General features: G+C 44.1%; 1 protein-coding gene across 1 annotated transcript in view; it reads right to left on the reverse strand.

The window, feature by feature from the left end:
• LOC143297669 (synaptotagmin-1-like) overlaps window positions 1-12,500 on the reverse strand; it is a 39,150-nt gene that overhangs the window by 10,394 nt on the left and 16,256 nt on the right. Inside the window, exons 4-6 of the mRNA XM_076610089.1 lie at window positions 5,677-5,838; window positions 2,391-2,658; window positions 204-373 (exon numbers count right to left, since the gene is read on the reverse strand). Of these exons, the coding sequence (XP_076466204.1) occupies window positions 204-373; window positions 2,391-2,658; window positions 5,677-5,838 (600 nt within the window). The remainder of the gene's footprint in view (window positions 1-203; window positions 374-2,390; window positions 2,659-5,676; window positions 5,839-12,500) is intronic.

A 12,500-nucleotide genomic window follows, 5' to 3' on the forward strand; every position in this document is an offset into this window, starting at 1 on the left:
TGTAATTTTAAAAAAATCTCATTTGCCTTGTTTACATGCGTGTGAACTTGCCAGTACCTGTAGTAGCATGCGCAATTTCTGGGTTTTTCGTTTCTGATATAAGGACTAACATGAACATTTACATCACCATCACCACTGCAGTCATCGTCACAACCAACAGCAACAACCAGGCACCCCTTTTGCAGCAAACAAAGTGGACTCACCCGGGTCTCTTTACACGGCTGAAGGTACTTCCAGCACACGGGTCCCAGGGACAGGTCCACTTCGTTGAGGGGGATGTAAGTCTCCCCGATGGGGTCGTCCTTGCTGAAGCGGTCGTAGTCTATGACTTGGAGGTAAATGGACTTGTCCAGAAGTTTATTGTGGGGCCACCCTACGAAACGGCAGATATTTATATCAGACATGCAGTTAATGATAATAATAATGGTATTTATATAGCGCTGAATCTTGTGCAGAGACAAATCAAAGCGCTTTCGCACCAGTCATTCACACGCATGCATAACTCTAAAACTGTAGAAACTAAAGACAAGTTAAGTTAAGGCCCCATTACCGTTTAAAGCCAGGGGGGGGGGGGGGGGGGGGCAGTGAATTCACAGTGTGTGTGTGTGTGTGTGTGTGTGTGTGCGCGCATGCGCGTGTGTTTCTCTGTGTGTGTGTGTGTGTGTGTGTGTGACTGTATGTGTATGCGTGCACGAGCGGGCGCGCGGGCGCTTGTGTGTGCGCGCGCGCGTGCTTTCATGTGAGTTCGTGTGAAAGTCCGTGCATGATAGGTTCTACCTTGTTTTGGTCACTGTCTTATTCAGCTTAAAACACACTGATGACGATGATTGTTATAAATGTGCAGAATGTCGGGTGAATGTGCAAAATGCAGGATGAATTTTCGATACAATAAAATGCATGATGTTAACTTTCATTTAAATATATTTATGTTAATAATTACATTGTGATAATCATTTATTACAATTGTTTTAAAGCTAATATGTGAAATGCTTTCATTTGAAAAAAAAATTATTACTCCTGTTCAATCAAGTAATGTTTAATGTTGTATCTATGTGTGTGTGTGTACTGATTGTCTGGTTGTGTTTTGTCGCACCTGATGCAATTTATCTTGTGAGACGATTAAGTTATGTTTATCTAGAATATTATCAGTGTGCAATATAGTATGTCATGCTCATAATCATATTCAAAATAATGTTTATTTAATTTAATTTAATTTTGTTTATTATTTATTTATTTAATGATTTTTTTTATAATTATTGATCTATTTATTATTTATCTTTTTATTTTATTTATATATTTATTCATTTATTTATCTTTTTTTTATTATATCGCTTGCAATGTGTGGAATGAAAGTACCAAACAATGTATGTGATATTTTTTCATCTGTGTCTTCGTTATAATCCTAATAACTGTTGTTGTTGGTTGTTGTTGTTGTTGTTTTTTTGTTTGTTTGTTTTTTGGTGTGTGTTTGTGTTTTTTTACAGTGATGTTCTCCATGTTGTTTACTTGTCTATGTTGTGATAATGCACCTGACCAAATTTCTGTAACTGGAGATAATAAAGTTCTTCGTACACCCACTGTGGCTAGGGCTCGACATAGGAAGACGGGGCCCAGGCCTCTCCTTCCGCCGTTTTAACTTTCCCCAACCGAAGTCAGGTACCCATTGACACCTGGGTGGAGGGAGGGAGGGAGGGAGGGAGGAAAATCGGAGTAAAGTGCCTTTCCCAAGGGCACAACACCATGCCGAAACGGTGGTCCAACACACAGACATGCTGTGAGTGTTCAATGTGGTTGGTTCCTTTTCTCGTGTAAATGGCATGAGCGTGCGCTGAGTTTGAATGTGTGTGTGTGTGTGAGTGTGTGTGTGTGTGTGTGTGTGTGTGTGTGTGTGTGTGTGTGTGTGTGTGTGTGTGTTCTCTGTTTGTCAGAAAAGTGTTTGGAGATTCTGTTCCTAATGTTTGGGCAATAAAACTTGATATTTCACTGTCCTGCCTGTTTTGAAATAATACTCCTGTTGTTTGTAGTGGAGATTTATGTCATGTCATTTGATTAAAATTGTTGATTCCTCCATAACAGAAATTTCTGAATCTCTCTCTCTCTCTCACTGTGACACACAAACACACGCTACACAAACACACCCAAATACACACACACACACCCACCCCCACCCCCCCCCCCCCCCCCACACACACACACACACACACTCTCTCTCTCTCTCTCTCACAAACAATCACACACCCCAACACACACAAATACACATCTCCACACCCCAACACACACACACCATATACGCAAACGCACACACAAACACACACTCACTCACTTACCCCCCTCCCCTCCACACACACACACACACACACACTACGCCCCCACCCACCCCTCTCACCTACCCTCAAACAGAAAGCACTCGTTCCAGTGAGGGTTCAGGTTCCTCTTCTTCACCTTGGTCATCAGCTTGTGCTTCCGGTCAGGCAACAGCAGGACTCGAACGTAAGGGTCGCTGGTGCCCATCAGGTCCTTGGCCGGCAGGTCCTCGGCCCGGATCACCCTCAGGGTCAAGGTCAGGCTCTGGAAGTCGTACAGGATGCTGAACTGGATCTTGCCCAGCTTATAGTCCACCCCGTCCACGATGGACTCCGTGGCTTGTTCTTCCATCATCTGGTTGGGGGAGGAGTTCAGATAAGGAGAGTTAAGTGTGGTACAAGAAAAAAGTAAAACGAATCAGTTTCAGTTTTAAGAATGCGTCGTCTTTGCGTTAGCAGCAAAGAATGCTTTTGGATCACTTGAGTAGGCTTATACTGTCGAATTTTCTAACTTCGACTCGTTTCCGAACAGGCTTCTCCTCTCAAACTGTTACTTTAAATCAATTGTTACAGCCAGAAATATATTTATTTGGTCTTACCATTTCAAAATTCAGATTGTCATTTATTTAATTCAGATTTGGAGTAAACGAACTTAAAGTTAATGAGCGTTATAAGGATAGCTAAAAAAATTTTTAAAAAAACAAAAAAAAACTGTACATTTTGTGGAGGGTACGAAGCAGAAATTCTTGAACTGGCAATTTGTCCACAATATGATATTCTGAGAAAGAAATACTTATCCAAACAAGTGCAAAATCTAAGGATTCCCCTATCACCCCAATAGCTTCAAAATGTCAACAGCATTGTGACAAGAGATGTAACAATGTTTATTTTTTTTATGCGTTATAAGAGAGAGCAGAAAGCGCCCAGTCTTAAATGAAAGACATGTTTCTAAATTACCCTTAGCTTGTTATTTAGTTTGGTTACATTATCAGTTTATTCTTTCTACATTTTGTTGTTTATCCACCTCAAGGTTGGTTTTCGTGTGGTGTGTGTGTGTGTGTGTGTGTGTGTGTGTGTGTGTGTGTGTGTGTGTGTGTGTACAACACGTGCATTCATGTGTATACAGGTCGGTGGCCTTACATTAAACAGTTCTGAGTTCTGAATTCTCTTACGTTTCCTCAGGCACAAATTATCCCACGAGAATTTTGACAGTCATTCCCAAATGGTCGTGGCAGTTACCTTGCAAACTTTAACAAAATGTCCAGCAAGACATATCCCATCCTTGACAAGTAACAACCCCCCCCCCCCCCCCCGTCCCCCACCTACAATTCCAACAACTCTAAAAATCGTATTTTCGCAATTTAGCCGCATGCACCTTCACTGGAAGTGTCAAGGGCCCTACCTGTCACGCGTCGACATACCCAGAATGTGAGACTCCCCTTAGCTGACATATTTCTGTAAGCCGCCAGAAAGGCTGGCAACGCGTTAGGCCCGAATCCCACGTGCGAACCAACTCGCGTCAGTGAGTGTGTTTTGGTTTTTGATTTGTTGTTTTTGATTTGTTCCTGTATCTTTCTGGCACTCCACTGTCAACTGCTGTGAGAGTCATTTCGACCAGGGGTTTTGGGGGTTGATCTTCCCATGTCTTCTGCTGTGGTGAAGCAGCAGGTTGTCGTCATTTGTCGGCGGGCGTTGCAACGGCTGGAACACCAGTTCCAGGTTTTTCACATAACCTGTCTGAGGTGAGGGTGTGTGATGTTTCCTTGGTCGGCTGGTCGTTTGGACGCAGGAATGGTGGTGGAGGGAATGACAGAGGCTGTGAATGCATGTTTGTTTGAATTTGCTGTAGCTGTTCATATTATTTTATGTTAAGAGATACCGTGAATATGTGTTCCTATCATCACTGTGGTTGTGTTAATGAAAATATTAATAATGTTTATTATTTTGGGATAAATTAAATTAAATCGAATTAAAGTTAAATACGTTATTGTAACGGCAGGTTGATGGGCGGGATGATAGGTTGGGTGTGACTAGCATCTTTGAGAGTCAGAACTGACACTTTGCCATACTTAGTTTTTTTTTCTTCCATTGTGCCCGTTTGGACGGTTCCACTCCTCTGTTGGTTGTGGCTGTGGGCTGGAGGGAGGTCCGCATGGTGCGGGACTGGCAGTGTTCTGCGGCAGCGGCGCAACCGCGTCGACGATAACAGCGACAACAGCGTCGGCTGGAAGAACTTGGTCGCTGTGTTAAGTGCTGTCCCCCAACTATCTCCCTTATCCCATCCATTCCTGACCGCTGGTGTATTCTGGACTGCGGCGACAGAGGCTGAGCACAGCAGACTATATTTTTTGTGTGTTGTAATCGCGTGAGAGGGGTAGTTGTCAGTATTGTTTTGTTATTGAATTTCGTGTTCAAAAATCCCAAATATTATTATTATTATTATTTTTTGAATAAATGTTATCATTTCAAGTGTGATCTGGTTGTTCCGACTGGTGCGGAGGGCTGACAGATTCATTGTTGAGTTTTTGTCATCGTTCGTACGTCTGTCTGTCAATCTGTCAGCCGTAGCGTGACACTACCTGTCCCTTCATTTGAGACATGGTCATCGCGACATGGCCACACCATTCACCGCTGTTCCATACGACGGTCACCCATGGTTCGCATTTACATGTTGACAAGCAAGTTCTCGCATTTACACCTGTCTTTGCATGACAACCTTCATTTCCGTTCTTAAATGTTCATAAATGACACTGGTCTTTACTTTCCAGTTGTTCTACGCGACCCTGTTCCAGCTTCACAGTTGTTCTCTGAGGACACCCCCCACACACACACACACCCTTTCCCCATCCCCCGACATCTACAATATGTATTTGTTCTGCGATGCCCTTGCCCCACGAGTTACAACTGTCTTCCACGGACTAGCTCCATTCCTAACAATTATCCTCTCAGATCATCCTAAATAAGCCTGCACTACCTTGTTGTCTCCAACTATCAACCATCCTGCACGATATACTGCTCCAAAGTGACCATTACCAAGCAAGACCTCGCCAAATACATGCCAGTAGCCTGCACGAATTTTCCCAGAAATTACAGTTACCCTGCAGCAAGACACTGCCCAGACCGACAACTCTCCTGTGTGTCTTTGCCTCTGTCACGCATTGCATTGAAGTCGTCCTGCACGACCTCGTCTAGAAATTAAAATAAATAACTCTGACACAGCCTTTCCATACTGATACACCATTCCCAGTGAGTTAACCCCCCCTCTCCCCCCCCCCCCGAACTAACCACCACTACCCCTTAAACTCTCCCCCCCCCCGCCCCCCAGCACGCCCCCCCCCCTCCCAGCCACGTCCATCCTCCTCCCTCCACCCACCTCTGGGTCCTCGATCAGCTTTATGGCCATGTCCTTGACATTGCGCCACATGCTGCTGCTGGTGCTGCTCGTGCTACTCGTCCTGCTGAACGGGTTCCGGGCGTTCCCCCCGTCAGGCCTCTCTCCTGCTGCTGCTGATGGGCCTGTTCCCTGAGGGTGCCCCTGTGTGAGAAGATCGCATCGTTATATCTGCATTCTGGGTACTGTAAATTTTGGGGTTTTTTTAGGTGTTTTTTGTTGTTGTTGTTTTTTGTTTGTTTTTTTTTGGGGGGGGGGCGTGGGGGTTGGGGGCCGGTCGCTTGGAAAGAGAGGAAAGGGAGGAATGGGAAAAAGAGGGGGGGGGGAGAAGGGAGAGCGGAGTGGTACACGTCGGAGGCACAATCTGGGCTTGTGTACATGTGCCTGAGCTTACTTCTTTTTTTTTCTTTCTCCCCCGGGTTGTACTTTTTGGCCTTCATGATTATTTACTGAATGGTTGTCAGGTGCAGTCTGAAAAAGAGGGGAGGAAGGAGGGAGAGAGGGAGAAAAGAGAGATGTATGATTATGTTATTTCCACGTGTATAATCGTACGAAATATGTACTTGCCATGAAATGATTTTCCTGTATTGCACAAGGCGGGCGAAGGAGGAGCGGACACACACACACACACACACACACACACACACACACACACACTGCACTCAGTACGCGTGCTCAGGACATGTTTTATGGTGCTGTTGTTTGTTGGGTTGTTGTTTTTTCGTTTGTTTGTTTGTTTGTTTTTGTTTTGCTTTTTTAGCACGTACTTCATGATAATCGCATCTGGGAATCGTGAGTTGTCTGCTGACGGCTTTCTGCACGTTTGTTGTTTATTGTTTTCAGAAATGTGTTCAGGTTGATGTTTGTTGTTGTTGTTGTCTGGCGAAGATTTGACGGAGTGGAAAAGACAGGGAGGGAGGGAGAGGGGAAGAAAAAAAAAGAAAGAAAAAAGACAAGCGAAAAGAAAAGAAAGGAAAAAGGGGAGGGTGTGTGTGTGTGTGGGGGGGGGGGGGGGAACAGCAGACACAAAAAACCTACTCCCCTAACCTTCCCTCCTCCTTTTATTCATTTATTTATTTGAATCTCTTTTTTTTATGTACTGAGAAGTGTACTGACCAGTATGTTCGGCTTGTTACTACTTCTTTGGGTCGCCTGGAATGGAAAGGGAGGGGAGGGAAAGGAAGTGGTCAGTGCTGCGTGTATACATGTGTCTGTAACCTATTTTCCCCCTTTCTAGTTTGAGTGTTTGGCTTCTATGATGATAACTGAATGCTTGATAAGTACAGTTTTGAAGAAAAAATGTATAGAGGTAAATGTATTTATAATTGTATAAGTGTACGGAATATGTATCTACCATACTTTTTTTCCCCCAAAAAATGCTTCAAATGTATGTCCATATCAATGGGGTAAATAAAGCATTGCATAGTTTTGCACTGTAACGTAGGTTAGTGCATTGAATTGAATCGTATTACTCACAACAAGTTCATCTTTGTGAAATTCGGGCTGTTCTTCTCAGGAAGAGCGCGACGCTAGAATGAGAGCATCACCTTTTTATGCCTGCAAGTTTGTTTGTTTGCTTGTTTGTTTGTTGTTGTTGTTTTTTGTTTGTGTGTGTGTGTGTGTGTGTATGTGTGTGTGTGTGTGTGTGTGTGTGTGTGTGTGTGTGTGTGTGTGTGTGTGTGTGTGTGTGTGTGTGTGTTTTGTTATTGTTTCGTTGTTGTTTTTGTTATTGTTGTTGTTGCTATTTTTTCCCTATCAAAGTGGATTTTTCTACTGAATTTCGCCAGGAACAACCCTTTTGTTGCCGTGGGTTCTTTCATGTGGACAAAATGCATGTTGCACTCGGTTTATCATCTCATCCGAATGACAAGCGTCCAGACCACCTCTCGGGGTATAGTGGAGGGGGAGAAAATAACGGCGAGTTCTGAAATCGAACTTGTGCGCTTAGATTCTCCCGATTCCTTGGCGGACACGTTACCAGTGGGCCAACACCCCACTCGATGCAAACGATTAGAAGTGGCGAAACAATGGTGTGCACTGAATCTTTCGAAATATTTGTACATGGTCACAGAGAAACACAGAGATACATTGACAGAAGGTGGAACGAGAGATGGGGAGTTTCAGTTTCAGTAACTCAAGGAGGCGTCACTGCGTTCGGACAAATCCATATACGCTACACCACATCTGCCAAGCAGATGCCTGACCAGTAGCGTAACCCTACGCGCTTAGTCAGGCCTTGAGAAAAAAAATATATATAGATAAGCTTACATAAATAAATAAATAAATAAATAAATAGATAAATAAATAATAATTATGATATGAAAAAAAAGATGGGGAAGAAAGAGCGACAGATAGATAGATAGATAGATAGACAGACAGACAGACAGGGAGAGAGTGAGAGACAGACAGGGGAGAGAGAGAGAGTCACAGAAAGAGAGAGAGAGTGAGTGAGTGAGTGAGAGACAGACATATAGAAAGAGCGACAGAGACATTGAGACAGAAACAAAGACAAATTTCAAATCTGGATAACATCCATGAAAATGCATAAGAAATTGATCTAGTTATCTGAGAGAGAGAGAGAGAGAGAGAGAGAGAGAGAGAGAGAGAGAGAGAGAGGGAGAGAGGGGGGCGCTGAGAGAGAGGGAGAGAGAAGCACAGAGAGGGATACAGAGAGACAGAGACAAACACACACACACACACACACACACACACACACACACACACACACAGAGAGAGAGAGAGAGAGAGAGAGAGAGAGAGAGAAACAAACTCGAATCAAACGCCGAGCTGAATGCGTGTTAAAGAGAAAAAAAAAAAGCGACTGAACAGAAAAGCACAGGGAACGAGTCTAACCTGTTGTCTTTCCTCACACATACATTTCTCTAAGCCTGTGATTAAAATATATATATATATATATATATATATATATATATATATATATATATATATATAAAACGATAAAGAAAAGTTCGTCTTAAGGTGTCGAAGATAGGACAAGAGAAGAGATGGTGCTGCCTAAGTATAAATCCACATCGTTACCATGCCCTACATTCCAGGAGAGGAAAAAAGATCGGAAACAAAACAAGAGCATCGATTCCAGAATGACGACACTATCCAGAAACGGAAGGAGGAAGGCTGGGTGGATGGGGGGGGGGGGGGGGGTAGAGAGGAGAAGGAGGGGAGTGGGGGCAGAGGGGGAGGGGAGGGAGGGAGGGAGGGGGGGTTGCAGAAACCTGTGTAAGCCTGCGTGGCATGAGAACATTCCATTTGGAGAAAGGGCGGGGGGTGGGGGGGGGAAGGAGGGCGGGAGGGAAAGGGGCGAGGACGAAAGGATGAAAGACAGAAAGAAAGGAAAAAGCGCGGGTGGGGGGAGGGGGGGCGGGGGGAGAGTGGGGGGAGGGGCAAACAGAAAGTGATTAAGTAGGACACCAGTTAAAAAAAAAAAAAAGAAAGAAAGAAAAAGGAATGAATGAAAGAAAGAAAAATAAACGAAAAGAATAAAGAGAAGAACAAGAGAAAAAAGAAAAGAAAAAGACAGAAAGACATTACCAGAGAGACAACAGAAGGCAAAAATGATAGAAGAGTGGTCACGGAATTCAGAAGGAAGCGAAATAAATGGAGACTGTCTGTGTATATGTATATGGATATATATATATATATGTGTGTGTGTGTGTGTGTGTGTGTGTGTGTGTGTGTGTGTGTGTGTGTGTGTGTGATAGAGAGAGTGGGGCAGAAGAGAAAATAATTATTGAATCAATAACTCGGTGACAACTTCCATGCTTATCACGATTCCAACGTCTCTCTCTCTCTCTCTCTCTCTCTCTCTCTCTCTCTCTCTCTCTCTCTCTCTCTGAGGGCTGGATGTAAAAAAATAAAAAATAATAATAATAATAATAAAATTTTAAAAAAGCAAGCAGCAATGCTTACTCCACTACCATCGTGAAATAAAAATCAATTTCCTCTCTCTCTCACACACACACACACACACACACACACACACACACACACACACAAGGAAACTGTGTGAGTGTGTGTGAATGTGTGAGTATGCATACAAACGCGTCAGTGCGCGTGTGAGTATGCGTAGTACGCGCCTCGCGCGCCGCGGGCGCGCGTGCGTCTGCGCCGGCGAGCGGCACCGGCGTTGTGTCTTAGTGAAACCCAGTGTCGGAAGCACGGTGAGAAGTATTGAAGTTTGTCACCGACTGAGGCAAAGAGAAGGCAGTTCAAAGAAAAACAGAAAACGAAAGAAACGAAACCGAGAACGAACGACGACACATCATGCACAGCCGATACGATGCGATCTGAGCCAGCCAGTCAGCTTCAGAGCACCGCGGGCAGAGGGAACTTGGAGCACCTGTCTGGCGAACTGAACAAGAGGCAGGGACGGAGGAAGGGAGGAAGGGGAAATTAATAATGCTCGAGGCATCGACCGGCAGCACGCACTCGCTTTCAAGGTGTGGCACGCACTGACAGCAACAGCCATGACCCTCCACACTCACACACACACACACACACACACACACTCACACACACACACACTCACACACACACACACACACACACACACACACACACACACACATATCGGTGTGTCTTTGGTATGTCGTGTGTGTGTGTGTGTGTGTGTGTGTGTGAGGAGAGAGAGAGAGAGAGAGAGAGAGAGAGAGAGAGACAGAGAGAGAGAGAGTGCTTGTATGTGTGTATGTGTGTGTGCGCGCGCGTGGTTAATCTCTCTCTCTCTCTCCCTCTCTCTCCTCTCCCTTCTCTCCCTCCACTCCATCCCCTCTCTCCACCCACGACCCCTCTCTCTCTCACTCCTCTCTCTCTCTGTCTCTCTCTCCACTGATTACCCTCTCTACACACACACTCTCTCTGTCTCTGCCTCTTTCAACCCTACCCCCCTCTCTCTCCTAGTCTCCCTCTCTCAACCCTCCCCCCACCCTCTCTCTCTCTCTCCCTCTCCTCTCCCTCTCTCCCTCTCTTCACCCTTCCCCTCCCCTCTCTCTCTCTCCTAAAGGCTCAGGTTCAAACTGCAAGGTGGGTGCGTCAGTCAGGTAATTCGACGCCTAAACAAGCCGCTTTGTTTTAAACGAGCTGCTGTAAGGAAGCTTTCTTCTTCTTCTTCTTCTTCTTCTTCTTCTGTCTGCTTGCCTTTCGTCTTCTTCATCAGCAGCGAATCTCTTCTTTCCACGTCTAGTAATAAAAGCTAAAGAAAAAACAACCAAAAAAACAAACAAAACAAAAACAGTTTTCCAAAGAATTAAATTGAACTGAATAAGTCTTTCTTTTGTGAGGGTAACACTAACAGGGTAAGCAAGACAAAAATCCTTTGTTTGTTTGTTTGTTTTTCACCGAGAGAGAGAGAGGGGGAGAGTAGGGAGAGAGAGAGGGGGGAGACAGAGAGAGAGGGGGGAAGGGACGGAGAGGGAGAGATATGGAGAGACAGGGAGGGAGAGAGAGAGAAGGAGAAAGAAAAATACAATGAGTACAAAATACAAAACAAGGCGTGGACGTTCATTCGGCCAGTCACATAGAGGAGTGGAAGGGGAAGAAATATTAATGTAGATTTTTGCGTCTGGACGGCAAAGCAACGACATGACAAAGAAATACTTCGTAAGAATTATCTGAATGAGTAATAGTGCTGATTTCCCGAGAAAAGGGTGTAATTATATTCACAAGCGATACGTTTATTAGCTGGGTAGTTCCTGTGGTCTCAGCCAATGCAGTTGTAAAAATATCCGTATCCTCAGTCTAGACTTGTAATATCAGTAACGAACCAAAAACCAAGGACAGTGATTCCTCAGACTTACTTGCTTTGCACTCGATGCTATGAGGACTAAGTCTGTTAAAACAGACAAAAGAGAGAAAACGAAACTATGTTTCTGGCAGTGACATTACAAATTAACTACATCTTGTATTGTAAGGAACTCCAAACGTTTTGGAAACACACACACACACACACACACACACACACACACACAACGTACAAATACAAAATAAAATCTATCACGAACAATTTTGTTTTCAAACAAACAAATAAAACAAAACAAAACCAAAAAACAACAACAAAAAAACATTCAAACAAGGAACAAACAAAACATCTCACGAACAGTGCTGCTTGCTTCAAATCATTAGTTTGTGATCCATCTTCTGTTCTTCTTCAGGCGTATTCTCATTCTGTCCTGAACCCAACTATCTCTGATACTTTTCAGGAACATTTTTTCTTTCTTTTTTCTTCTTCTTTTTTTATATTATCAGTTTGTCTTTCAGATGCGTCATTCGCGAACAATGTGAGCCTCATGTGATTTTCAGTGGGAATGGAGAAGAGATAAAACAGTTAATTAATTTTCCCCCTTGAAACACATGCTTCAGTGTGTGTCAAAGTGTGCGAGTGTTGTTGTGGTGTGTGTGTGTGTGTGTGTGTGTGTGTGTGTGTGTGTGTGTGTTTGCACGTGTGTGCGTACCTGCGTGCGAGCGTGCGCATGTGTCTGTGCGTGCGTGCGTGCGTGCGTGAGGGCGAGCACAGTTGATGCTGTCTGTTTCTCTGTTCTCTGAGAAAGTTCAAGGGCGTTGACCTTTTCCTGTCAGTCCACGATGCAAGCCGTGTGCAGTGTTTCCAGACAAGTTGCACGCGGAGCTTTGTGTGTCAGCGCAGTTAACAGCTTGGAACCATTTCTAAAATGCCACCGTTCACGTCTCCTTTTCGTCATGTGATAGATTACTTTTTTTTTCTTTTTTTTTGTACTTTCTTTTTCTTTTATTCCTCTTCCTTTTTTTTTCTTTTTTTTGTGGGTCTGAACTGC

This window comes from Babylonia areolata, chromosome 23 (assembly GCF_041734735.1).
Source record: "Babylonia areolata isolate BAREFJ2019XMU chromosome 23, ASM4173473v1, whole genome shotgun sequence".
Classification (NCBI taxonomy): Eukaryota; Metazoa; Mollusca; class Gastropoda; order Neogastropoda; family Buccinidae; genus Babylonia; species Babylonia areolata.